This window comes from Drosophila sulfurigaster, chromosome X, assembly GCF_023558435.1.
Source record: "Drosophila sulfurigaster albostrigata strain 15112-1811.04 chromosome X, ASM2355843v2, whole genome shotgun sequence".
NCBI lineage: Eukaryota > Metazoa > Arthropoda > Insecta > Diptera > Drosophilidae > Drosophila > Drosophila sulfurigaster.
The window spans coordinates 10411429-10438357 of record NC_084885.1 but is presented as its reverse complement, the minus strand read 5'-3'; the positions used below and the strand labels follow the sequence as shown (position 1 = coordinate 10438357).

The 26929-nt window shown below is 36.5% G+C and overlaps 2 protein-coding genes across 4 annotated transcripts in view; one reads left to right on the top strand and one right to left on the bottom strand.

Moving 5' to 3' along the window:
* Positions 1-24264, top strand: part of LOC133847030 (homeobox protein prospero) — a 49042-nt gene extending 24778 nt beyond the window's left edge. The window contains exon 2 of the transcript XR_009895116.1: positions 23988-24264. The gene's annotated coding sequence lies outside the window, so the exon portion shown is untranslated. The remainder of the gene's footprint in view (positions 1-23987) is intronic.
* Positions 1-26929, bottom strand: part of LOC133847025 (uncharacterized) — a 69248-nt gene that overhangs the window by 38463 nt on the left and 3856 nt on the right. Inside the window, exon 2 of one of the 3 annotated variants that reach the window (XM_062281764.1) lies at positions 15328-16344. In XM_062281764.1, the coding sequence (XP_062137748.1) occupies positions 15328-15842 (515 nt within the window). In that variant the 5' untranslated portion in view covers positions 15843-16344. The remainder of the gene's footprint in view (positions 1-15327; positions 16345-26929) is intronic. The other 2 variants (XM_062281763.1, XM_062281765.1) reach the window with 2 other exon arrangements.

The window sequence follows — 26929 nt, the reverse complement described above, 5'->3', positions numbered from 1 at the left end:
CCCCATTCCTTTAAGCAATTTATGGAAGCAAGATATGGAACTTTTCGTCATACAAAAGAGAGAGAGAGAGACACCTTTAATAAGTAACACGCTTTGTTTTGTTTCAAATATTTTCAATTGTCTGTCTTGCTATCAGCTTCATTTTGCGCTGCGCACATTTGCATTTTTTTTTTTTTTCTATACATTTCCTTGGACATGCTACAACAGCTCTAACTGTTAATTAACTACACACACACATACACAATTCGCTCATTGATTCATCGCTCGTTTCACCTGTCACAACACACAGCAAACTGTGAGTCATCAACATCATCATCATCATCATCGTGCTCAGATATTATTATTACAATTATTATAATGACGATAATAGCTTCGTTCAACTCATCTATCTACTCTATCTATATATGCATGTATGCCTCTCTCTCTCCCTCTCTTCCTCTCTCTCTCTTTCTCTGTACAGGTGTATTCACTCTGCTTTCCCCCTCCCTTGGCGCCACCCACATCAACTGGGGGCCCATTTATAATCGTCGTCGTTGTTGTTGTTGTTGTTGTTGCTGGCGGGAATGTTGAGAATTTCCGTGTTTAATTACATTTTGTAGCGTTCAGCTCAGCTGAGTGTGTGTGTGTGTGTGTATGTGTGTGTGTGGGTGTATTTCTAAATTTGGCAACACTGTTGTTGGCCAAGTCCCCAGTGCAATGCTGGCCAACACTTTGTATTTAAATTGCACTCCACACTGTTTCCTTTAAATTCCTAACAAAGAAAAACAAAAACAGCATTTTCACTTCCTCCTTTCATTTTTTATTACTCCCAAGCCTCTAAGGTGTCTTCGCCACTTTGTCAGAACTATACAAAACATGTAGTAACGGTTCATTCAAGAAGTCCTCAGAATTCGAAGGCATATTTCATTGTTTTATTCAAAAGTTCAGCTTAAATCTCTTAAGTATGCGCAACATTAATACTTCAGGAAGTTTCTTGCAACTTTCGTAAACAAATAAGAAAAAGCTACAGTCGAGTGTGCTCGACTGGGAGATACCTGTTATACATATTGAATAAAGGCAAAACAGTGCGATATTATTCTACAAAATACTAAAATATATATTAACTATTATATTACCAAACATACTACTTTGTCAGTAAGTCAGTAATTTAAATCAACTGGAATATACCAAAAGTTGTAATTGGTATATTGATAAAGTGTACAATCTATAGCCGGGTTGAAACATATCGAAAGATTTGTTTCATATGTTGATAATGTTACAAATATACCAGATTAAAATATACCGAAAGCGTTAAATGGTATATTGTTAGTGTTCAAAATATACCAGATTGGCAACCAAACAAAATACAAACTGCCCTTTTGTTAGATATAAAAGTTTTCGAAGTATTGATAATGCCTCCTTTTGATTGTATACACAAAGTTATAATACCCTTCTACCATATGAGTAGCGGGTATTAAAATGTACAAGAATTTAGAGCACAAAAACAATTACTCAAGATTCAGAAGGTTTCTTGTAACTTTTATCAATTACACATACAAAATAGTAGAGGTATTCCATATTATTAATAATGTTGAAATATATCAGCATTATACTTTTGAGATCAAAATATCTTAAAAGTTTGCCAAATATTTAAAAATACACTGAAAACTCTATTGAACTTTCAAACGTTTTAAAAGAAATATCTAAAATTCAATCTAAAACCTTTAAAAAAAACCTAGAAGATACTATTATATTGTCTAGCATATTTACTAATCGATAATAATTTGAGGTCTTTAAAGCACTTCACTAGCTCTGGCAAAAAGTATTGCATTACTCAATTTATGATGACCATAATTTATAATTAATAAATCATAATTGATAGTTGATATTCTTGGAAATGAGCTTCCCCATTAATTATTTTATGTTTTTTTTTTTGTTGTCCGCTGTTTCAAGTTGCGCATTTTTGCCAGTCTTCAATTATTTTTGCATGTTTCATCATATTATCGCTATTTCTTCCTCTTCTTCCTTTTCGTTTTTTTTTTCATATTTGATTTTTTCTTTTGCTTCTTCTTTCATTGTGCTTTTTTTTGCAATCCGGCAGCTGTTTTTTACAGCTGTTTCGACGGCAGTCAGCAGTTTGTCGATTGTTGTTGCGGGTTTCGAGTATTTTTATTCGCACAGTTTGCTCAAAAGTACAAAGTGAAATAACTAGCGGCTATGCTCGACTAAGCGATACCCTGTAGAGTTGAGTTTTAGAGCGTAAAACTTGAAAAGTTCGTAGTGAAGTTCAATATACTTGTTCGTATTTTTCGTTTACAGGGTATGCTCAAAATTGCTCCAATTACTTTGGCATCAGCATAATGCGAAAGAACAGAGCGAAAGAACAGAGCGAGAGAGAGAGAGAAAAGAGGGAGCTGAACTTGGTCAGCAAACTGATTTAAGATGGTTATGCATGGACTGTTGGCAACCCTATACATATGTACATACATATATGTATCCACATATAGGGAAGGCTAGGCTGATGAATCTGAAAAGTCAACCGCATGCAAATTTTCACATAACTCTGCGAAATCGCCAGGGCATCGTCGTCGTTGGATGAAAAAGGAGGGTGGAGGGCGGAAAGAGAGAGACAACATTCTGTACATTGAACTTTTGAGAACAACTGCAGGCTACTTTTCTGTGCTGTGATCTCGTTTTTTTTTTTCGCGTACTCTCTCGCTCTCTCGCTTGCTCCTACTCGTCTATCTTTGTCTTTCATTCGCTGCAATGTGTGTGTTGTCTGCGGGCTATTTTGGTGCGATTTATGGCAGCGTTTCGTTTGAAATTAACTGCCATGAAAGTTTCATAAACACAATCGAAACGAAACGAAACGCAACGCAACGTATAGCGTCCATAAAAAGTGCGCAGTTGCAGTTCCCGGCTGTATTTTCCGGGTTGTGTTGAGCGGGGGGAGGGAAGGAAAGGGCAATACACCCACCGCAGCTGGCTGGAGGAAGCACGCGGGGAAGGGGGAAGGAAGCGTGCGTATCTAATCTGGGTCGTAAAAAAAACATGTTTCATGTAGCAAGCGCCTCACTTTCGTATCTACCCCCACTTCCCTTCTCCATCACTCATCATCAACAACACAAAATACATTTTTCCATAAACTACGCGCCAAAAAATAAAAGAAAGCTACAATTTCAATTTGCTCGACTGTGAGATACCCGTTACCCAAAATAATACGGTTTTAATTATAAAATATACCAAATGATATACCACTAAAATACTAAACTATATCGAAATTCGCATTTGGTATATCGATGAAGTGCTTCATTTTGGTATATTTTGGTTGTAACACCTTATCGATATACCAAATATAACCTTCGATATATTTAAGAATTTGCGGTATATTAACTAACGGTATATATTTAACTTTATGTATTTCGACAATGTGCTATATTTTGACGGTATATTCTAAATCACTCGCCATAAAAATACTAAAATATGCTGAATGCCATATTGGGTATTATTATTAAAATATACCAAAGGGCATATTTGGTATATCGATAAGGTGTTACAACCAAAATATACCAAAAAAAATGAAGTACTTCATCGATATACCAAATGCGAATTTCGATATAGTTTAGTATTTTATTCGATATAGTTTGTAAATATGTATACCATAGAGGTCAAAATATACCAAAAACAAATTAAAGCTCTATCTCTTAAATTCTCTGAAATCTCTACTGTTGACGCTGATCAAGAATACATATACATTTGTATACTTTATGGGGTCGGAAATGCTTCCTTCCTAGAGCTGTAATACCTTTCTACCCTATAGGTAGAGGGTATAAGCACGTATCATAAATAAATGGAATGGGAACGAAGTCTGTTGTCTTTTTATGTCACACTCTTTTTATTTCTATTTCTAGTTCATTGTTATCGGCGCTCCTTAATTGTTGTTGATAATGTTAATCTAATCGAATCCAAAGCCACACTATCTATATAAATACATATATATATACATACACATATATTGCAAAAGTCATATATACAATGTTGATATTGAAAGAACTCATTGTTTCTAGCATATATGTAGTTACCCTACAAAAACAACAAAATCGTTAACTTGATTCCTTTACTTTATGAATCGAAAAGATTCGATAGATTCAAACTATCGAACGATAAACTAAGCTATTAATATTTATTTGTGGGATTAAAGTACACTTGAAGATAATTGCCAACTAGCTCATAGCCTTAGTCTCATGTTAGGGTATCTGGAAAAACGTAACTGATAGCGCCAAAGTCAACGTGACATTGTTAGAATAAAAAGGTATTTACGATCCAAACGGAATATATAGTAGACAAGAGCGCCGAGGGGGGGTTTAGGGGGGTTGGGCTTTTTTAAGACCAGGACTATACGATAAGACTGACGATGATGACGTTTGATTACCAGCCAATGGAATTCTTTTGATTATAAAAAGGGGGAAAAAAACAAAAGAGAAAAGATAATAATAGTAAAGTTTGTAGCGACAACGCACATGGCGATGATTGATTCATAGATGGGGTCTAGAGATATGCCTTATCGAATACTATAATATCGCTAGATTGTGATATTTCATATTGCACGATCCAAAGATTAACAAACAGACTTTTTTTTTTTGTTGTTTTTCGAGTGTTAATCAATAGATTGTCTAACTGCGAATTGCATGATGAATAAAGCTAATAATAATACTATTTGAGAAATTGAGAACAGAAGTGATTATGTCAGTTGTTTTAGACTCTCTTTCTTCTAGCATTTCCTTGTATTGTCTTGCATTTCCCATTTTCATGCAGTTGATGAGCTAAATTGCAGTCATATATCATTGAAAGAATGACAACAAGCGACAACGACAACAATTGATGACAAACTCTCTTAATTAGTACAATTTGTGGTCTGGTCGGTCATATTGCCCACAGCACTACAAATATACCCTTCCCTTACGTAGGATCGTTAAATTCTATTTATAGGCCCTCGATAAAGTCTCAATGGTGGGGAACTGGAAACTTATCGAACATTGTAATTGATGTGGGCTCATCAAAAATGTGCAAATGTTGGGAATTTGTACAAATGTTGAAAGCAAAGTTCAGCTATTGAATTTGTTCTTAACTGCCTCATGACTAACGGTCATTCGCTGTGTATTATATATAACAATAGGAGGGAAGGGTTTAGTTTGCCCCTCTCCATTCCATTCCATTCCATTTTGGGGCGGCAGTTGGGAAATGAAAATGACTCAGTAGCATACACGCAAAGCAAAAGCTCTACAAACTGCAAAACAAACTAAAACTAAAACTGAAACTGAAAACAACAACCGAATGACACGTAAGAGCGCCAAGTCTAAAGTCGGGAATACTAGCAAGCATAGACACTCATTAAACATTAATCAAATACAGTCGAATGTCAAGAAAAATAACAAATAATGAAATTAAATGAAATATTTATGCAATTGTAACATTATCGATTAAGTATTATCGATAGTTTCTTTATTGTTTCAAAACTATCAAAAACAATCGTATAAACTAGGGAATGTCAAGGAATATACTTTTAACAAAAAATGAAATATTCACTCACTTTTAGTAACTTCTCGAGATTTGCAAGATTATAAAGTGTATCTATAAGTTCAGGAGGTCTAAAGTTGGGAATACTTAAAGTATAGACATTCTATAATGCTATCGATACTTTCTCGATTGTTTTAAAGCAATCCCAAAGAATCGTTAAAGGAAATTGTCTTTACCAAAATTAAATATTTATTCACTTTAAGTGACTTTTCTTCGTTTGCAACAGTCAGAAAGTCTAAAGTTTGAAATACTTGGAACATAGGCTCTCTACAATGTTATCGATAGGTTCTCGATAATTGCAAAACTATCGCAAATAATGTCAAAAATGAAAAACAAATACCAAATGATAAAATTTAATGCAATAACGAAATCTTCACTCTCTTGCAATATTATCGATCGCATCTATCGACTAGTCGGAACTCATCAGTTTAGTGGGTATCGTAGTGTAATCGAATAGTTGCACTTTTCCAAGTGTTTTGTATCTATTTCAAGTGTCTCTGGCTGACAGTTTGTGCGTCCACCAAGTGTTGTGGTCGACGTCGCTCTGCTGGCGTCGCTGTCGACGTCGCTGTCAGGCAGGTCGTTGCAGTGCCAACCGTAGTTGAAGGTGATTTAATAATGAGACGAATACCTCTTTTGCTCTCTGTCTCTGTCTCTGTCTGTGTCTCTGTCTCTGTCTATCTCGCTCTCGCTCTCGCCTTGGGGGGTTCCGCGTCATTTTGCATTTTCGTTTTGCACGCTGCACTTTTGCCATCTCTCTTTTACGCTTTGTTGTTGTTGCGCTTATAAATAGATTGCGCTGTCGCCATTGCCTCCGTCTTCGTTAATTGCCAGGCAGTTTTGCTTTTTCTAGCTTTTCCTTTTCCTTTTGTTGTTGTTTTTTTTCGTTTTTTTTTTGCCATTGCCGTTTTCGTTTTTCTTTAATTATAATTCATTACGTATGTGCATTGCATTTATTTATTGTCTGCTTCTTCTCTATTTTTTTTGCTGCTCCCCTGGCGCCCCCTAGCGGCGGTGCTATTGCACTTGCCCATGAGCTTCGGCATAGGGGTAGGTCGAGGCAGGAGAGAGAACGAAAGAGAGAGAGAGAGCGAGGCAAAGCGTCAAAAGATGTCAAAGCATTGGATCGATAAACACCTGAAGCATGATATATGACTGCGATTTATGTGACAGCTCCACAACAACAGATAGCAAAAGGACAACAGCATTTTGCTCTCTTCTCTCTCTCTCTCTCTCTCTCTCTTCAGCTCGATTAATTATTTAAACTCTTCGTCTTAGTTAGACATTTCCAAGTAGTTGAAAACTTTTGACATGACTCGCAATCAAATGGACACTAAAACATTTACACACAACAGAGAGTGAGGAAAAGTGAGTATTTGAAATCTTTGAAGAAACAGAAAATTACAAATACATAACAAAGCTTAACAAAAATGTAGTGAAAAATCAATTGAGAAAGGTTTACAGAAAAAAATGACATCTAGCAATACTCCAAAGATAACAAAAATAATAGTTTCGTAACTTAAACATCGTAAAAAGCGTATTTCTACTCTTTAACTGAAAATATTTCCACTGCATAATGTGATTTAACAACTATTCTGTAATTCTGTGGTTGCTAGTTAATTATTCAAAGCACTCTCGACCGTCTGGTTGACACTTCATTGGGAATTTCCGTTTTCCCACTTTTATTATTATTATTATTAAAGCTCGTCACTACCCATAGGGTAGAAGGGTATTATAACTTGGTGTTTCGGTTGACAATCTAACATTTTCTGTTGTTCTTTATATAGTACTTGGTATATTTTTAGTATTTTTCAGGATTTTAATTCAGTAAATTTTAACAACATTAAAGCAACGAGTAAGGGTGACGTTATATTGATATACCAAACATAGTATTCGGTATATTTGTAGTAGTTTTTCAGCATTTTAATTGTGTATATTTTAAGAATATTACCGCAATGGGTAATTGTGATTGTATATTAATATACCATAGAGTATTTGATATATTTGTCGTACTTTTTCAGTATTTTACTAAGGTATATTTTAAGAATATTACCGCAACGGATAATAGGTATATAATTAGGTATATTTGTAGTATTTGCAGTATTTTAATTCAGTAAATTTTAACAAAATTAGCACAACGGTTAATATTAATAGTATATAGGACTATTTGCAGTATTTTAATTTGGTATATTTTAAGAATATTACCGCAGCAGGTATTTCACAGTTACATTCGCTCAACTGTAGCTTTCTTATTTGTTGTGAATTGTATATTCGACGACAAGTTGGGGGAAAATTTTGCCTGAGAGTCGTCCCCCGACTTGGTTGTAACTGTAATTGCGGTTGCATCACTAACCACACTTAATAGTTGAAGCCACTTAAGATGCGAGAGAAAGAGAGAGAAAGAGCGAGAGAGAGAGAGAAGGTAACAACTTGGAGCTGATTACGTCGTTATGCAATCGCCAGGTGTGTGAGTGAGTTTTGCTCTCTTATTGCATGGCAAAAATGTCACTCAATCACGATATTGTAAACAAAATAAAGTTACATATATGTATGTATTGTACGTATTACCCTCTCAATAGATTCTGGAAATTGTGGAAACCTGATATCTAATTAACTTGACGACGCATCGACAGGGCTTCGTCTTCAGTTCGGTTAAATAATACTTTTTTAGTTCTCCCCTATTACAAAGCGCCTTTGGAAAGTAAACGTATAAAAATACTACAACAGAGAGCGAGATAGAGAGGGAGTGGAAGTGGAAGAGAGTATGGAAAGATAAATGCGTTACAACGATAAAAATAAAAAGCTCTTTCACAACAATGGTTACGAATCCGATTACAGAAAATAATGAGGAGGCACAAAAGCAAAGGCAACCAAGCAACATAGCTCTCGAAATGGACAAAGCAAAGATTAAAGGAAGAGATGATGGGACAGTCAGTTGTTAGCCTTTATTAACTGATTTAGTTTCTCTGCATATTACAGCGCAAAAATGTCAAGCATTTATGAGATTACAATTTGACGTAATTTTCGCAGTGCAATTTTGCACAACTTTGTAGCATAATTTGAATATAAGAAAGCATGAAGAAACGTTGGACAACAGGTTAAATTTAAGATTTCAATAAATTTGCAATATTCCTAACAAATGAAACTATCTAATTCTCGTTAGTTAGTGGTCAAAATTTGAGATACATAAATAACTAGAGCATAGATACTTTTAAGTTGAAGACTTCGCGTCTCGATTTCCCATGCAAAAGGACGAATGCGAACTGCAAAATATACACACAAACACACCTTTACATATGTATCTGTGTGAAAGTATCTGCGGTGTAGTAGGAGTAGGTTATGTATCTATGTATCTATCTGCACATCACATTCACATTGTTGCTAAATGTGACTCGAGGGTTTGCTTGCTGCTGCTGCTGCTGTGTTCCGTTATGTAGCTGTAACTGTATGCGTAACTATATCTCTAGTTGTATCTGTATCTGTATCTATATCTGTAGCTGTAGCTGAAGCTATAGGTGCATATGTATCTGATGCTGTATATCAATAACAGACACACACAACAGCACAGAGAGATACAAATAGTGCGATGTGCAATATGAAATGTGAGTTACAGTTGTTGTTGTTGTTGTTGTAGTTCTTTCGCCTTTTATCCCCCCCCAAAGCAGGAGGAGAAGAAGGAGAAGGCAAAACGTCACAAACTCTGACAAACTGAACGACGCACGTCAACGACACCCAAAGCTACATAACCAGCGTGCAAGAGCGAGACAGACAGCTCACTGTGTACGTGTGTGTGTGTGCGAGAGTTTGTGTGTGCGCCGGTCGATAAACAAAAATGACAGCAACAACAACAACATCAACGACAGCAGTGAAACTGGAAGACTGCGCAGTTGACAGCGCTGCCGACAGCGCAGTCGACCAGCTGATAGCTGACGTCGCTGCCGCAGCTGCTGCCCGCTGTTGCTGCTGCTGCTGCTGCTGCTGCCATCGTCGTCGTCGTCGTCACCGTCGCGTTTGACTCATTAAATATTTTGCAACCTTGACCGTTCGAGAGCGATTAAAATGTGTTTGTATGTGTGTGTGTGTGTGTGTGTGTCTGCATTGAGTATTTGTATAGTTGTTGTTGTTGCTGCTAATGTTGTTGCTGCTGCTGTTGCTGTTGCTGTTGCTGCTGTTGTGTGTCATGCAAAACAACTTGAGCAAAAACCGCAGCCTACATTAAACTGAATGACTGACTGAATAACAGTCACAGATACACAGCACAGAGAAACGCAACCACACAGCTATAGATACAGCTACTGCTATAGATACATATGCAGATACTGATTCAGATACAGATACAGATACATTAACAACAACAGATTCAGATACAGCTACAGATAAATGCATGTGAAGCTTCTCAAACGACAAAATCGAATGCACAATGCTCTTAACATATACCAAAATAATATACTGAAATATACCGAATGCTATATTTGGTATGTCGATATACTATTATATTGCAAATACACCATAGAGAGCCAAATACGTCGGATTGTCAGCCGGAGCAGTCTTTAAACTATACCAAAATTAATACTGAAAACATACTAAAATACGCCGAATGATATATAATATTTGGTATATACATATATACAAATTTATAGAAATACCCCATAGAGAACAAAATATGTCAGATTGTCTACGGAAGCAGTCTTTAAAATATACCAAATTGATATATTGAAAACATACTGAAATATACTGAATGCTTTAATTGATATATAGATATACCATTACATAAGAAATATACTATAGAGAACAAAATATGTCAGATTGTCTACGGAAGCAGTCTTTTTTTATTTAGTTTCCTTACAATTTTCAATAAATATTTATATAATATTAAAAAAATATAATATAATATTTATTTTCATTAAAGAAACCTAGAAGTGTTTTACTAGAATTTACACAAATTGTAATTTAGAAAACACAAATGAAATTTCCATTACTTATTATTCTATTTTCTTAAAAGAAGCTTGAGCTGAAGTCCACAAAATAACAAATTTTTTATTTTAGTATACATTTTGTACTATATCGCATACTCTTAAATATTATTTTTATAGGGTATCATAGCTTTAGGCTGGCTCGTGAGGTTGTGTCGTGTTGGTTTTTCTTTTTTTTTTTTTTGTATTATATTCGTTATTCGTTATTGTTTATGCAGCCTCGCCTCGAGTTCAATGCAAATATTTGGACAACGACAGGAAACGGGCCAAAAAGCGACAGAAAAAAAAGTGGACAAAAACTAACAACGAAAGGCTGCGAAAAATACAAAAACACAAAAACACATGTGTATTTAAAGCCAAACACAAATAATGAAAACAAAATCGAGCTGTGTGAGACAATGATTACAACAATAAACATAAGCTTCTCTTCGCAGTTGCGTGAAGTGAAACGCAGTTTCTGGATTTGTGTGTCATTCTCAATTTCGATATCGCAATCGCTGCAATCGATGATTTCGCGGAATCGCGAAGCCAAGTCTCTTATGACATTCTAATGAATGTCAAATTGGCTGTGCAATTGTAATAACATTTGCATTAGCTACAACAATTCCCATTTCCAGGCAACTGTCGACTAGAACCAATCATTAAATGTCCATTAAACAACTGAAGTTCCCCCCGTCAACCTCACCTCACCGCACCGCTTCATTCCATTCCATTTTTCCCCCATCAAGAGCCCAACACTAACAAATTGCTTCGGAGTGAGGGGTTCGTTTATTGTCTGACATCAATCAATTGTAGATTGAAACAAGCACAGAAAAAAAAGAAACGACAACAAAAGATAATTTTGAAAAAAAAAAAAACATAAAAAAGAGAATGGAACATACTCGAGAGAGTGAGAGAGGTAGGGAATTGTGGGTGTAAATGTCCATTTGAAATGGATTTGATTACGCTTGGACAATTAGATTGCAGATGCTAGCACTAACGTTGGAACATAATCAATATATCCAGCAATGACTACAATAAACGTAATTAAACGTGAAGCAGAACTAATAAATTCTATAAAAATCGAATTTCAAAAAGGTTCAATTCTTCTTTTGTTACTTTCCGTGCTTCTTAAATGGAAAAAACTAATAAGAAAGCTACAGTCGAGTGTACTCGACATTAAGATAGCTGCTACCCAAATATACCAAATTAATAATATTTAAACTTTGCTATATCGATATAGTACCACATTCAGAATATACCATAAGGTCTAAAATATACCATTGTGTATTTGGTATATTCATATAGTACTACATTCAAATACACACCAATTTGGTATACCAAATAAATAATAAAGTATACCGAAACTTATATTTGCTATATCGATATAGTACTACACTCCAAATATACCAAATAAAGTACAAAATATACCATAGTGTATTCTTTATAATGATAAAATATACCATAGAGTACAAAATATACCAGATTGTAAGTCAAACCAACTCTAAGAACCGATTGCAGTAGATGGGTATACAAATAAACATAAGAAAAAACCTTTCTACACATTCGCTGTTTTTGTTACCTTACCTCGAGTCCAACTAATGGAAAGTATTGAGTGTTTTTTGCTTACAATTTTTAGTTCTGTTTCTTCTTTGTCGTTGGACAAACATTGAACCCACTTTTGTTTGCCCTTTTATCCCGCCTAGAACACAAACCACGACGAGCAGAAAAGTTATGAATGTACACAACAATCGAATCGAATGGAATAGAATCAAATTGAAAATTGAGGGAGGGAACTACAGCAATCGATCAATAATAACTATGGGCGGCATAAGGCATTATTCCCATGGCATTTTCTTGCTGTTGTTGTATGTTTAGCTTTCATCGCCGCTGCTTTTATTATTTGCATTATTTATGATAGTTTAAGAAAAGTTTTCTTCAAGTGCCTTCACACCGACTAACAAACGACGACGGCGCTCCACTTCCTATTCATCATCATTAGCATTTGCATTATTATTGTCATTATTATTACGATTATCATCTTTAATCTTTGCTCAAATCGTTTTGAACTTGCGTTTAAGATTCTTTTTTTTTTTTTTTTTTTGCGTTGGCTTAAACGACCTTTGCAAATTACAAAGTGAAACCAGTTTAACCGCCAAGCTAACGTTAGTTCCCTGCCACAGCAGTTGACCCCTCTCTCACTCACTCCATCTCTCTCTCTCTATCTTGCTCGCTCTCTTCATGACATTTTCCAGTCGTCGACTTCTTTTGCGGTCGTCCGTTGTGTGCGGCCATTTAGCTCTCTAATTGCTGTCATTCAAAAACAACAGCAAACTAGAAAAAAAGACTTAAACAACTACAAAAAAAACAGAGCAAAAAGAATAAAGCAAAGACTGAAAAATAAGTTAACTCTGGTCAAGCTGCTGTTACTCGTTCTGTCTGGGGAATAGTTATTAGTGATGGAAAACCATCGATACACACTTCAGTATACTATCGATGAGTTTCGATAGTTCAGAAAATACTTTGTGTACAAAGTAAATCAATATACCAAATATATCCTTGGGAATACTTTAGTATATTAACTTGGTATATATGTAGAATATGGTTTAAATGGTTGAAAATGAGCGGCTTCCTTAAAAGTAATAATGAATAATTTGAAATATGAAAAAAAGGAAATAAGTTTATCCTAATCCTCAAAATAATAATGAAAAAGGAAATAATGAGAAATGCTAGTAAAGATAACCAAAGTTAGGCGATTAATTCACACTAACATTTTTACCATATAGTATATTTGATATTGATCGATATATCGAATAGAATCATCGATTGGCATCGATATAAGTTAACTTTCTACATAAAAATATATTCGTCCTGTTCTTTCTAGTCCTGTTTTTTGCCGTTTTTTATTGCGGCAGGTCAATAGTGTCAAATTACGTATAATTATTTTTAACTTGAGCGAAATGTGCGTGTTCTTGCCTCCTCCCTCGCTCGCTCGCTTGCTAAATGTGCGCCTTCCCCCTCACGCTCTAGCCACTTCAATGCTCTACACTCTTCACACTCCACTTAGTCATCACCATTCAACGTTCGACGCTCAACATTCGTCTTTGTCTTGTGGCTTTTAAGTGCTTCCCACTTTGCCTAACCGCAAAACTAGCAACAACAACAATAACGAATCGTCATCATCATCATCAACAACTACACGAACAACAACAACAACTACTACAACCACAACAAAACACATTTGCGACTCTTGTTTCGCTTTCCGGGTCGTAATACTTCGTCGTCGTCTTCCTCAATCTTCATCTTCTTTCATCTTCAACCTCATCCACCACTATTTTTCGCTTCTTCTTTTGTCTGTTTTGCCTGTCTCTCTGACTAATAATCTTTTTGCTCCTCTTAAAAAAAAATAAAATCAAATTTCGGCATGTGTTTATATAGAATAATTAATGATATATATACGTGTGTGTGTGTGTGTATGTGGAATGAAAGTATTTGAAATATTTTTCAACATATTTTGAAGGTCAGCGAATTCTTGACTTTTATCGCAATTTACGTGAGGTTTCTACTCTTAACGTTTTGTGCATTATTTATGATTATTTTTGTAACGTAACTTTTTACTTTAACAAGTGCAACAAGCACTTCTGTTCTGTTTGCTATTGTTAAAACTCGTATTACATAATAATAATAAACAGTAAATATTTGTGTGTTCCACACATGGAAAGAGAATTAGTTTACTCGTCGTAATATTCTAGACTCTGTCCCTGAGTAATTATAATGCACATTTCAATATTTGTTTATTTGAGCGTTTTGCACAATAACCTTATTATTGCACAAAAAGATAATAATTTATAACATTTTCTGGGCCGCGTTTGGCGGCAAAAACCATAGTATATCAAATATTGCTAGTTTCCTAGTCGTTATCGATTTGTTTACTCTATTCTTTATTCAACGTTTTCCAGAATAACTTTAGACAATAATACATTCCTTTTATTTATTATCATTTCGATAGAATAAGAAATACCTTAACATCAGAGCTCAACTCGCTTAACTGTGCTTTCAATCCATTTTTTCTGGCCTCTCTTTTTTTACCTAACGTTTTTCAGAATAAGTTTTCGATAATCATTTATTCCTTATTATATTTTTGATAGATGAAAATTGGTTTGGAAAAAGAATGTACCTAAATAACCATGACAAGTCAACTCGCTTAACTGTGCTTTTGCCACAGTTATCGATAATTATCGATACGCTTTATTTATTATACGCTTTGAAGTGTTTGACACTCGCTCCACTTTATTGCCAATAGTCTGCTGATTTGCGTTCTCAGCTCTCTTCTCCTCCCTTTTCTCATCCACTTTCTCCACACAGACACACACACACACATGCAAATCTCTTAAGCTATCAGCAAATGCATGCCATCTCTTTCTGTCTTTGACTTTGCCTTTGCGCCGCGCCGCGCCGCGCCACGCTGCTTATCGCAGACAGTGCGCTATTTGGGTTGCCGCTGCTGATCCGCATGTTGCTTCTTATCGCCAAACTAGAGCAGAGACGAAGTGAAGAAGAAGTGCAGCCACAAAGCGGGGTTGGCGCAAGTGGAGCAAATGAGTTGTGAACGAGGAAAGAGCAAAGAGGGGGGTGAGTGCGTTTGTCAATGGCCGCGAAAGGCGCGAATGCAAACAGGAAATGAGCTTGCTGCGGAAATAATGTGAATTGAAGAGAAGAGTGGAGAAGGAGAAGGAGAGAGCGAGACAGCGAGAAGGCAGGCGAATGGATCACTATGTAAAGTAAGTAAAGTAAAGAGTGTGTGTTGTTGTGGACTCACCTATGAATCGGCGATGCACTGGCAGCTGACAGCCGTTGTTGATACGCAGACATATTCGCAGCCTGTTGTTGTTGTTGTTTTTGTTGTTGCTGCTGCTGTGCTGCTTTGTTTTGCTGCTGATTAGGCGCTGTTGTTTGAGGATGTTGCTGCTGTTGCTGGTGTAGATGATGGGACGTTGGTCCATTATCATGCACTTGATGCGACGCAGCATTTGTTGCAGCCGCGTTGTGCTGCTGTTGCTGCTGTTGATTGCTGGCAACACGTTGCTGCAACTGCTGCTGCTGCTGCTGCTGATGTTGTTGTTGTTGTTGCTGGTGATGAAGATGAAACTGTTGCTGTAGTTGAAGCTGCGAATGTTGCTGCTGCTGATGTTGTTGTTGTTGCTGTTGTTGTTGTTGCTGCTGCTGCTGTTGTTGCTGCTGCTGCTGTTGCTGCTGTTGTCCACCGTTTGTGGCGTTGTTTGTGGGCGGCGGAGCACCGACCTGCACTGAAGAGGAGCGTATAGCTGCTTCCATTTCATGCCGAACTCTTTTGGCTTAAACACTTGTTGTTGCGCTCAGAATTGGATGTTGTTTCAATTGTGGTTGCTGCTGTAAATGAAGTTGAAGTGTTGCTTTTGCTGCTCTTGTTATAGTTGTTGTTGCTGCTGTAGTTGTTGTTGTTGTTGTTGTTGTTGTTGTTTTCACTGGGCTGCTCAAATGCAACAGCATTGCACTGCAACATATTCACAACATCTGTACTGTTTCACTTGTTTATGTTTGTTGCTGTTGTTGTTGTTAACACTTTTGTTGCAACAGCAACAACAAATTGCTTTGTCGCCACTTAAAAGACGCCATGCAGCAGTGGCTGCTTTTTTGGCTCTTGCACTTGCATATTTAAATACTTAGTTGCTCTTGTTGTTTAATGCACTCACACAATCAATTTTTGTATTTGTTATATTTCTTTTCTTTTTTTTAATTTTTTCTTCTTGTTGCTACTAATTTAATCATTTGCCTATTTACACACATACTGTGAGTGCTGCAAAATAAAAGATAAAAAAAAAGCCATTGAGAATTTGTGGATTTAAAGCTCACACACAACCAAACTGAACACAGCGCGCACGCACACGTGAAGTGCGGCAACAGCGCAACGCGTCGCTATGTTGCCTTTTTACACGCGCTTTTTTTTCTTTTGCTTTTCGCAATTCCGATTGTTGTTATTGCACCACTTGAAAAAAAAACATATTTTTCGAAACTTGAAAAAAATTGAACAAATAAACTATTTTAGACCCCGAAATTTGTTGCCAGCGAACTTCGAGAGTCGACGAAAAAAAAGCACGAACAAATTAAATAATTGAAAGCGTCGAAAAAACTTTTTCAGCACACAAATTTTTTGACACATATTTTGCTGCAATTTCCGAGAATGTGGGTGGACAGTGAATGTGAATCTGTGTGTGTGTGTATGTTTGTATACGTGTGTGTGTGTGCATATTTCTCTCCTCGACCTCCCCTCCTGCGACGCTCACGCTCTTTTTGCAGCTATCTCTCTTCCTGACGTGTACACGAATTAAGCGACTAAAACAAACGTAACGTAGAACGCGACGACGCACGAAATGCCACGAAAAAATGTGTTTGAGGCAACAACAAAAAAACTTTTCCATTAATTAACAACTTTGCACACTTTATTTATTTCTTTTATTATTATTTATTATACATATGTATGTGTATTTATTTTTTCGTTGTTGGTCATTGCTTTACTTTTGCTTATCATCTTCGGCATTATCACACGACTTGAAAGAAAACTTAAAAAAAAAATCGCAACACAAAACAAAAAAAAATACGATTTTTTTCCTTTTCTTTTGAAATTATTTTCCTTTTTCGTTTGTCATCCACACAACCTGCAATGAGAGGAAAGAGTAAAGTAAATTCTTTGATTAATTGCCAATTTCGAAAAGGTATACAAAAAAAGAAACGAGACAAAGGTAAAGGAAAACACGAAGTACAACCTACATATGTACATATATACATATAAAGATAGTTAGAAACATTATAGGGATTAATCACATTGCATTTTGCACTAAAAGTCATTATATTTTTTTTTAATATACGCTAACTTAGCTTTGCCAATTCATGATGACGATTAAACCTGAAATTCTACCCTTTTTAAAGGTCAATTGAAATTTCCGATGAAGAAAAACTCTTTTTGTGATAATAAATGTTGAAGAAATATTAAAGGCGTAAAACGAATTCCAAAATTCATTATGCCATTTAAATTTGAATTTCATTTATTGCATAAAATTCAACTCAAAATTATTTGCAGGTTGCTCAAAATGAATAAAATATTTCAATTGGATAAACATTTTAAAATAAACAAAAACCACTTAAGCCGTGGAAATTTTAAATGCATTCGTGCATTTGGAAAATCAAAATACAATGCAAATTCTTTGGGGGATTGTTTATTATTGGCAGCGCAAAATAAAAATGTTCGTTCTAAATAATACGAAACATTTATTCAAAAGAAAATATGGTATATAGCATAAAGAATAAATGTTGAATATTTTTAAAACAGATTCATTGTATTGTTTCACTTAAAAAATTTCTCTATCAAATGAAAACATACTAAATCAACTGTTTTGTCTGATTTCTTTGATGTGAAATCTCATAGCTTTGGTATGACTCGATAAACTGATACAATGAAAATATATGTATGTGTCCATATACATACATACATGTTCGTTTGAATGCACTTACATCACTAATCATGTTGTTGTCGTAAGTCACGACAATCTCAATTGTCGCTTTGCAATCGCACAGCCTTTGATAAGCTATCTCAGCAGGAGCTTAAGGCATTTTTGATTGCTTATCAATTGAACAAGTCGTGTGAATTAAAGGCCAAAATTAGCCCAAATAACATTAATTTCACTCGCACAAACACACGCACACACACACACACACACTGAATCGAGGCTTTTCCCCCGTATTCCCCTCTGTTCCAACACAGACCTAAACAGTCAGTGCCAGACCATTACAAAAAGTTATGTGTATGTAGTGTGTATGAAAAACAGAAATCAGCAGTAAAAGCAGAAGCAGCGCAGCAGCAGAAAGTAGCTTGCTGGCAGCAATATCAGAAAGCAGAAACAGAAACAGAAAAAAAAAGCTGAGGCCGGTGTCGACAAACTGCAAACTGAAAAATGAAACTTGGCAACAGCGCGCGGCCACATGTTTTGCTCGCTAAACGTTGCCGTTGTTAGCTGCTGCTGCTGCTGCTGTTGCTCTGCTGCCGCTGCTGCTGGTCAGCAACATTTTTGTTTTTAATGAAAGCAATTAAACTGCACAGCCACAAATAAATAAAACACAATAACAACAATAACAAATAACAGCTGGCAAGCAAACAAATACAACAATAATAACAACAATTCGCAATTCGCACACACAAACAAATAAACAACACTCACACAATTACGGGAACTGGAAACTTTAGTAAATTAAATTCACACTATGAAAATTGCACAGAAATTGAATTGAATTTAAGCAAACGGCAAAAACTCTCATACAAACACACACACACAGACGAAAATTAAGCACGAAATTCCACAATCAAGCAAAAAAAAAGAAAAAATCAGCCAAGCGTCGCAACGACAAAAACTAAGCAAAAGCAGCGACGTCGGCAGCAATAAAAATACACAGTGCCAACAGCGGCGCGTTAGCAACGTTGCCAAACTTCACACAAAGCTGAAAAAGACAGCAAAAAAAAACAACAACAAAAAACTTAAGCACGCGTAAGATTAAAGCAGCGACAGCGACGCTCACGTCGACCAGCCAAATGCGCTGTTGACAATTTTCAGCAGCCCCAGCGCAAACAAATTAATAAAAATAACAACACACGCACACCACCACCATCAACCCAACCAACAGCAGCAGCAGCAAAAGCAGCGCAGCAACAACAACAAACTCAGCAGCAGACGACGGCGATGACAATATGAAAGAGGCTTAAAAACTATACGTGAAAAGAAACAAGCAAAGCAGCGACGTAGCAGCGCAGCGCTGCGCAACCAGCATCGATGCCAACAGCGTTATAATAATAATAATAATAATAATAGCATAAAAAGAAATTATAAAAAAAAAATCAACCAACTCGAAGCAAAAGCAAAACAAGCAAGTAAAAAAAAAATGATGCCGCGCGGCAGCAACAACATCTGCCAAGAGCGAGAGAGCGAGATAGAACACGTTGTGCGCAAGCCAACAGAGTCAGTGTAAGTGAGAAGCAAACAAAACGAACAAAAAAAGAGAGGGAGAACAAATAAGCAAGCAAAAGCAAGCGACGAAACGACGACCGAGCAATCGACCGACCAACCGACCGAACGTCTGGCAATCAGTCGGTTGGTCGTTTTGCCGGTTCGTTCATTTGTTCGTTCGTTCGTCGTTGTCGACACAAAGGAGGGGCCAAAGCGGGTGGGCTATGGGCCACTGCTGAGGTTGAGCAAAAACAGAGAGCAACAACGCGGGAACTTGAACGTACATACGTACATATATACATATTTACGGCACACAGACACATTCATGCAAAGCAAACAGCAGGCAGGCACCCAGTAAGCATTTCGAATCTAAAACGAGTCTTTCAACTGATGAATACACGGTCATATGTGAGATCGTGCTTCTAGACATTTAAACAGTTTTTGAGTCCTACTTCAATCATTTGAAAATCTCATTCTTTAAGAGTCACATTTAATCTTATATTAAATCGGTCGTTAAAAATAAATAAAATATTTCCATTTAATATATTTTTTTTTTAAATTTTTTTCGAAATATGAATGCATAAATAGAATTTTGTTAATTGCATTTAAGTTATATATTTACAAACCTCTTATTTTAATCATACAGGAGACAATTCATTTTGAATATCGAAAAGGTACAAATATGACTTGCCGATGATTGCAATCATCAAATGATCTTACAATTGCTTGCTGGGCATAAATTCGAAGTTGCTGCGCAGCAACGTTTTATATGTATGCGAGTGTTGTTTGTGGATTCGTATTGGTTATGCGGCGAGCGGGTGACGCAACAGCAAGTGCAAGGCGGCGGGCAGGCAGCGCCGTTGGCAACTGAATACGACACACACAAGCACACAACACAGATACACGACGCACACATACAATCCAACATACACATGCACATTTATACAGCAGACACAAAACTCGCAACGTCATAACGAGTGGTGCGACAGAATGAAACAACCGAACGACTGTGCGACCGATCAACCGACCGACCGAACGACACTTCGTCAGTAAGTCGTGCATAGTGACGTGCACAAAAATCCCCCGAGCAGCGCTGCTGTCGTTGTCGTTGTTGCTTTTGCTGTTCTATTTGTATTTGTATGATTGTCTGTGTACGAGTTCATGCCTGTGTGTCTGTGTGTGTGTGTGTGTGCATGAAAAATGATAGGGAGACAACGTTGAGCAGCAAACGAGTCTAACGAGTATAAAACGCAAGCAGTAAACACACGGTGAGTAGCTCTTAGTGGGCCTGGGGAGGGTGCAAGGGGACAGGCGCGCAAGGTGAAACGTAAAAAATACCGAGTATAAGAAGCAGACTCGTACACACACATACAAAGAGTCTGTATAATAATAATAATAATTGTGGAGCATTGGCGCGCTGGCATAAAATACACACACACACATACACATACATTTACGTGCTTATTGGACTGCTGTGTGCGTGTGTGTGGGCGTCAGAGTGCCCAAAATATGTACAGTAAAATATTCACAGCGGCCGAAAATGAAATGAAATGAAAAAGAGAGCCAAAGCAAAGAGAGAGAGCGAGAGAGAGAGAAACACAAACAAAACAACAACAAAATCACGAGTAGGCCGAAAGCAATTTATTTGAGATAGCAGCCCCCCTCTGCCACAACCACACCATCGTCGCCGTCGCCATCAACGTTGGCTGCCTTCCCGCCTGCTGCTGTTGTTGTTGCTGCTCGACTGCGCTGCTGCTGCGCTGTTGCTGTTGCTGTCGAGTAAAGTAAAGTATTGATTTTTCGTTGCGAGCTTTAATTTAGTCCGCCAGCTTTTATTTTCTTCTTTTTCTTTTTTTATTTCTGTATGTGTATGTGTGCGTTGTTTTTGTTGCGTGCGTGTGTTTTTATCAGTTATTACTCTAGTTGTTATTCTTGTTGCCGCCGCTGCCGCTGCCTCTGCCCTGCTGCTGCTGTTTGCATCGTACATATTTTATGATTTTTGTACAAAAATAAGCGCATGTGAACGCGAATGAAAAACGTGTTTTTTCCAGCATGAAAATGTGTCGTAGGTTTTGCGTGCTTTTATGTGTGTGTGTGTGTTTAGCTTTCACAGCAACAACAAAAACTCTCCCTCTCTCTTGCTCTTCGACTTTTGCCGCTTCTGCTTCTTCTTCTTGGGCTTCTGCTGCTGGCAACAAAGTGCAACAGTAAAAGCAAATGCAACAACAACGGCAAAACGCATATGCTGCACACATGTGTCCAAAGGGGAGTATGTGAAATTAGTTAGGGTTGCTCTGCACATACACACACACACACACACAGACATTTTGCACACTTTACTCCCACACATGTTGCCTGGCAACGAAGCAAAATTCGAATGCTAAAATGATTTCATATATTGCAAAAAAGGAAAAAGCTAACGCAAAGTTTGATCGACTACGAGATACCCGTTAACTGCCAATCTGTGTGACCAGAGCTTCACTTAATATTCACATTACAATAAAATATGTACAGTATGTCAAGAAACTCTTTACACACTGAAAAAAACACATATTTTTTGACTTTGCATGCAAAAATAACGCCTTTAGTTATTATTTTTCAATTTTTTTTTAATGCAGATCTATTATTTAGCAAATTTCAAATTAGTATGTACAAAAATAAAAACAATACAACGAAAGGGAAAATTTTAAATCAACAAAATATTAGTTTACACATTTTTGACACTGTCAAGAAAGTGTTTACACACTTTAGTTTTCGATTCTGCTTTGTTCTATTTTTCGGAAAAACTGTACTTTATTGTTATCTATGCTTCTGCACTATTCGCTATTTTTGCATTCCTTTTCATTCAATTGCGAAATCTTGCTACGCACTTGTCAAAAAGCTGATTTTTAAATTATTTAACATGTCTGGAGCTGGTTTGACTTTTGACGTTACCCAATTGACTTATTATAGTCACAAAATTGGAAAATCTGTAGCTTAGCTAGTGGAGCTTATTGGGGTATCCCAAAAAATAACTTATAATGCTCCAAATCGAGCCGAAAATGAAGACAAACTGCAAGCAAAGTGTGGAAATGGTCGAAAAATGGATATTGACGAGCGGGCAGACCGCCTTATTATGGGCATGGTTCGTCAAAACCCCCAAATTTTGATCAGAACCCATGCCAAGGAGTTGGAAGAAGGGTGTGACACGGTCAATTCACATGAAACCGTCCGCTAACTAATTCTGCGGAACAAATACTATTTTCCCAATTTTACTGTCAGAATGATGTTGCGCTGATGTAAGGCTGTTAACGACTTGTGTCATACTCTAGTTGGTCCATCATTGTAGTATAGCATTTTTTTGGTTTGGACATAGAGTACGACGTCATCCCAATAGTTGTCCGGCGTGATCCTCATGTTAAAAGCCAAAATTTAAGCGTTTTCAACATTTACTTTCGAAAGCAGCGGCTTCTTACGCGCAACCGTTTCAACGGTTGAAAAGTGTTTGCTCCTCAGAATTAGTTAGCGGACGGTTTCATGTGAATTGACCGTGTCACACCCTTCTTCCAACTCCTTGGCATGGGTTCTGATCAAAATTTGGGGTTTTGACGAACCATGCCCATAATAAGGCGGTCTGCCCGCTCGTCAATATCCATTTTTCGACCATTTCCACACTTTGCTTCCAGTTTGTCTTCATTTTCGGCTCGATTTGGAGCATTATAAATTATTTTTTGGGATACCCCAATAAGCTCCACTAGCTAAGCTACAGATTTTCCAATTTGGTGACTATAATAAGTCAATTGGGTAACTTCATAAGTCAATCTAGCTCCAAGCATGTTAAATAATATAAAAATCAGCTTTTGACAAGTGCGTAGCAAGATTTCGCAATTGAATGAAAAGGAATGCAAAAATAGCGAATAGTGCAGAAGCATAGATAACAATAAAGTACAGTTTTTCCGAAAAATAGAACAAAGCAGAATCGAAAACTAAAGTGTGTAAACACTTTCTTGACAGTGTCAAAAATGTGTAAACTAATATTTTGTTGATTTAAAATTTTCCCTTTCGTTATATTGTTTTTATTTTTGTACATACTAATTTGAAATTTGCTAAATAATAGATCTGCATTAAAAAAAAATTGAAAAATAATAACTAAAGGCGTTATTTTTGCATGCAAAGTCAAAAAATATGTGTTTTTTTCAGTGTGTAAAGAGTTTCTTGACATACTGTATTTGCATTCCTAATCCTATGTAATTTTCTTTATGTTTTCTCTTTTGTTAAATTATAATACCCTTTTACTCATATGTCTACGGGGTATTGAAATAAAGCAGCAACACATTGCGTCGTTGGCTCTCGTATCCCCTCGATAGTCGCCCTTTTGCTCTGTTTCTTCATTTCTTTTTGTTACTAGCAAACATCCTTATTCCATATTTCTTTTACATGAATTATTGGGATTTTATGTTATTTCCAGTACAATCCGCATAAGAATCGCAACGACTTAACGAGAATTTTCCGCTACGCAGCAGAAATAAAAAATATTCAAGAGGGAGAAGGATTTCAATGCAATTTCAAAAACATAATCAAGTTATACTTTAATATGAATTCACTGGAACCTAACGCAATCAAGCGTAGAAAAGTGAAATCAGGTGGATGAAATGGCACGTATGTATCTCACTTTGTTGCTACCTCAAGTTGAAAATGTGCTACAGAAAATTAGTTTTTCATTTTGTTCGTTCAGAGCAATTTTCTTTAAATATAAATCTATACATTTTGCTTAAATAACTTAATTTAGCTTTTGGTTTTATTTTTGTGGAGTTAGACACAATCTTTTACACTATTCTAAATCAAAGGCTAAATAAAGAATTTTATTCCAGTTTGTTAGCTTAATTCTTAATTTTTATGAACAACATTTTAAAAGTTTTTTTTATATATACCGTTAAAAGAATTTAAATGAAGGGATTTGGTATAGGAAATTGCTTTTCTATCCACCTAAAAATCATTTAAAAAATCAAGTTTCTGAGCATGCATGAAGAATAAAATAGAAAAAGATTTGACAGAAATAAACCAGTTACAAGATTTTATGCATACCAAATAGCGGAATGTAAATGTGAATTTGAATTTGGAATTGGAATTGTTATTCTTCAAGGTACGGCTAGCATATTCAGTAGAATTTGGAATGCCCTCAAAATATCAATTTTATAATATAAGCAGTCAAGAGAATTTTCAGTGTTGGGAATTGCAAATAGAATGAAATTGTTGTCTTTAAGCACATGCTCTTGTATCAAGAGCACAGAACATCATATTGTAAATTAAAGCTCAGACCCACTAAAACGCTGAAGGGGTTTTCATTATCTTAGGCGCTTTCATCTCAAGTATTTCAGCAACCCAAAAAAAAAGAATTCTTGACATAACACGAGTTATGTCATGTTTCTGTGGGTTTTCTCTCTATTCGAGAGGCAACAGCATTGCTTCTCAAATAATTCACATAATTAACGAATCCCGTAGAGTTATTACCCTCGAAACCAAAAAAAAAAAAAAAAGAACCGATGAAAAAAGCAAGCAACCCCCTGAAAGTAATCTTGAATTTAAGGGGAGCGTTGGGCATGAGAGGGAAGAAGAGAACAGTAATAAAACCAGTTTTCAACATTCTTTTGCATGCCATTCAGATGTGAATTCTGGTTATATGGGTTATGAAGATAGAGACAGACGGACAACAAAAAAAAAAAAAGAAAAACAGAGGTACAGAGACAGAGTGAGGTAGTTTGCTCTATAAAGCGATTCCCGGATGCGTTTGTCAACGAATTTTGCAATAGATCATCATAATTAACACTATATCATTTTATTTCATTTAATTGGACTTTGCGTCGTCATTCTCTTGCTCTCTTCCTCTTTCTCTGCTGCTGCTTCATTGCAGTGTCAATTGTTTTTAATATTTGCTCTGTGTGTGTGGACATAAAAATTCCATTAAAGTGTCAAGTGACAGGTCTCTCTCTCACTCTCTCGCTCGTTCTCATACTCTCAGCTGTTTTGGTAGTTGCTCTATCTCTGTCCCTGGCAAAAAGATTCCTTAATGGTTCATCCAGATGACGTTGTTTTCTTTTCTTTGCTTCTTCTTCTTTGTCTTGCTTTCTTTCATTCTTTCCTTTTTTTCCTGTATTTTTCGGCAATTCGCGAGCTGGGCGTCTGGGTGTGGCACACACACACACACACAAACACATGGCATAACTGTGAAAAGTGGTGAGCCGGCCGGCTGGCCGGCAGGGGGCGCCACCTGACATGCCATAAATATGGGCAAACGGCTTAAATTGCTGTAATTTAGTTTGCATATTTTACACGAAGCCAACAAGCGACCAATCAACAACAATGCAAACTTATTACACATAGATAGAGGCGAGAAAGAGACACACATACATTTGTATGTATCTCTTTGCACTTTGTGTAAAAAAAAGGGGGCATTAGCCGGGGTGGAGGCCTTTTCAAATTGCAGTTAATTTTTCGCCTGACGTCGTCGTTTGCCGCAAGGGGGCACAAAAAAAAAGTCACAAGGACGTTGCGCGCGGCCGCAGGAGTAAATGAAATAGAATGATACAATGCGACGTTGCCAAATTTCATGCCCAAAAAACATAGAAGAAAAAAATTGTTTTGCGCGTAGCTCTATCGTTGTTATTGTTGCCTCTGCTGCTGCCGTTGGCTTCTGGGTAAAAAGGAAAAATCAATAGGCGATTGCGATTGCATTTAAATGAACTCGAGGAACAAGAGAGAACAAAAAAAAAAAAAAACGAGGAGCAGCGCAGTGAAGGAAGAAGAAGAAGCAGCAGCAGTGCCAGAGACAGCGCAGAAGAAAACGGCAAAATTCTATGGCTAGGGAGAAGGGGTGGTGCGAAACCGGTTGAACAAGAAATTCTACGTGTGGCGGTTCCACAAGCAGACTGCAACAACAACAATTGAAAAAAAAAAGCACCACAGCACAAAACGAGAGACAGAGAAGCCAATAACAACAACAGCCAGAAAGAAACTGAAGTGAAGAGAAGAGAAGCAAAGAAGAAGGAAAACCACAGGCCACGTATGCTGTCCGTCCGTCCAATCTGTCTCTATCTCTTTCTCTCTCTATATATATATATGAATATCCATATTAAGCATAAACTGAAGAAAGAAATTTGTTAAACAAAATAAAAAAGAAAAGAAACGACAAAAGGTAGAAGAGAATAAGTAATATTTGCATAATTTAAATGCCAATTAGCAGAGCACAAAAAAAAAAGAAAAATTCAAGTCGAAAAAGTTATAAATAAATACATATCATATAAGTCCACACTTATATACCTAAATATGTACATATGTATATCTAGACTATGTATAAACTTGAATATCGACAGAAACGGAGAAAGAAAATAAATAATCATAATAAAACAAACT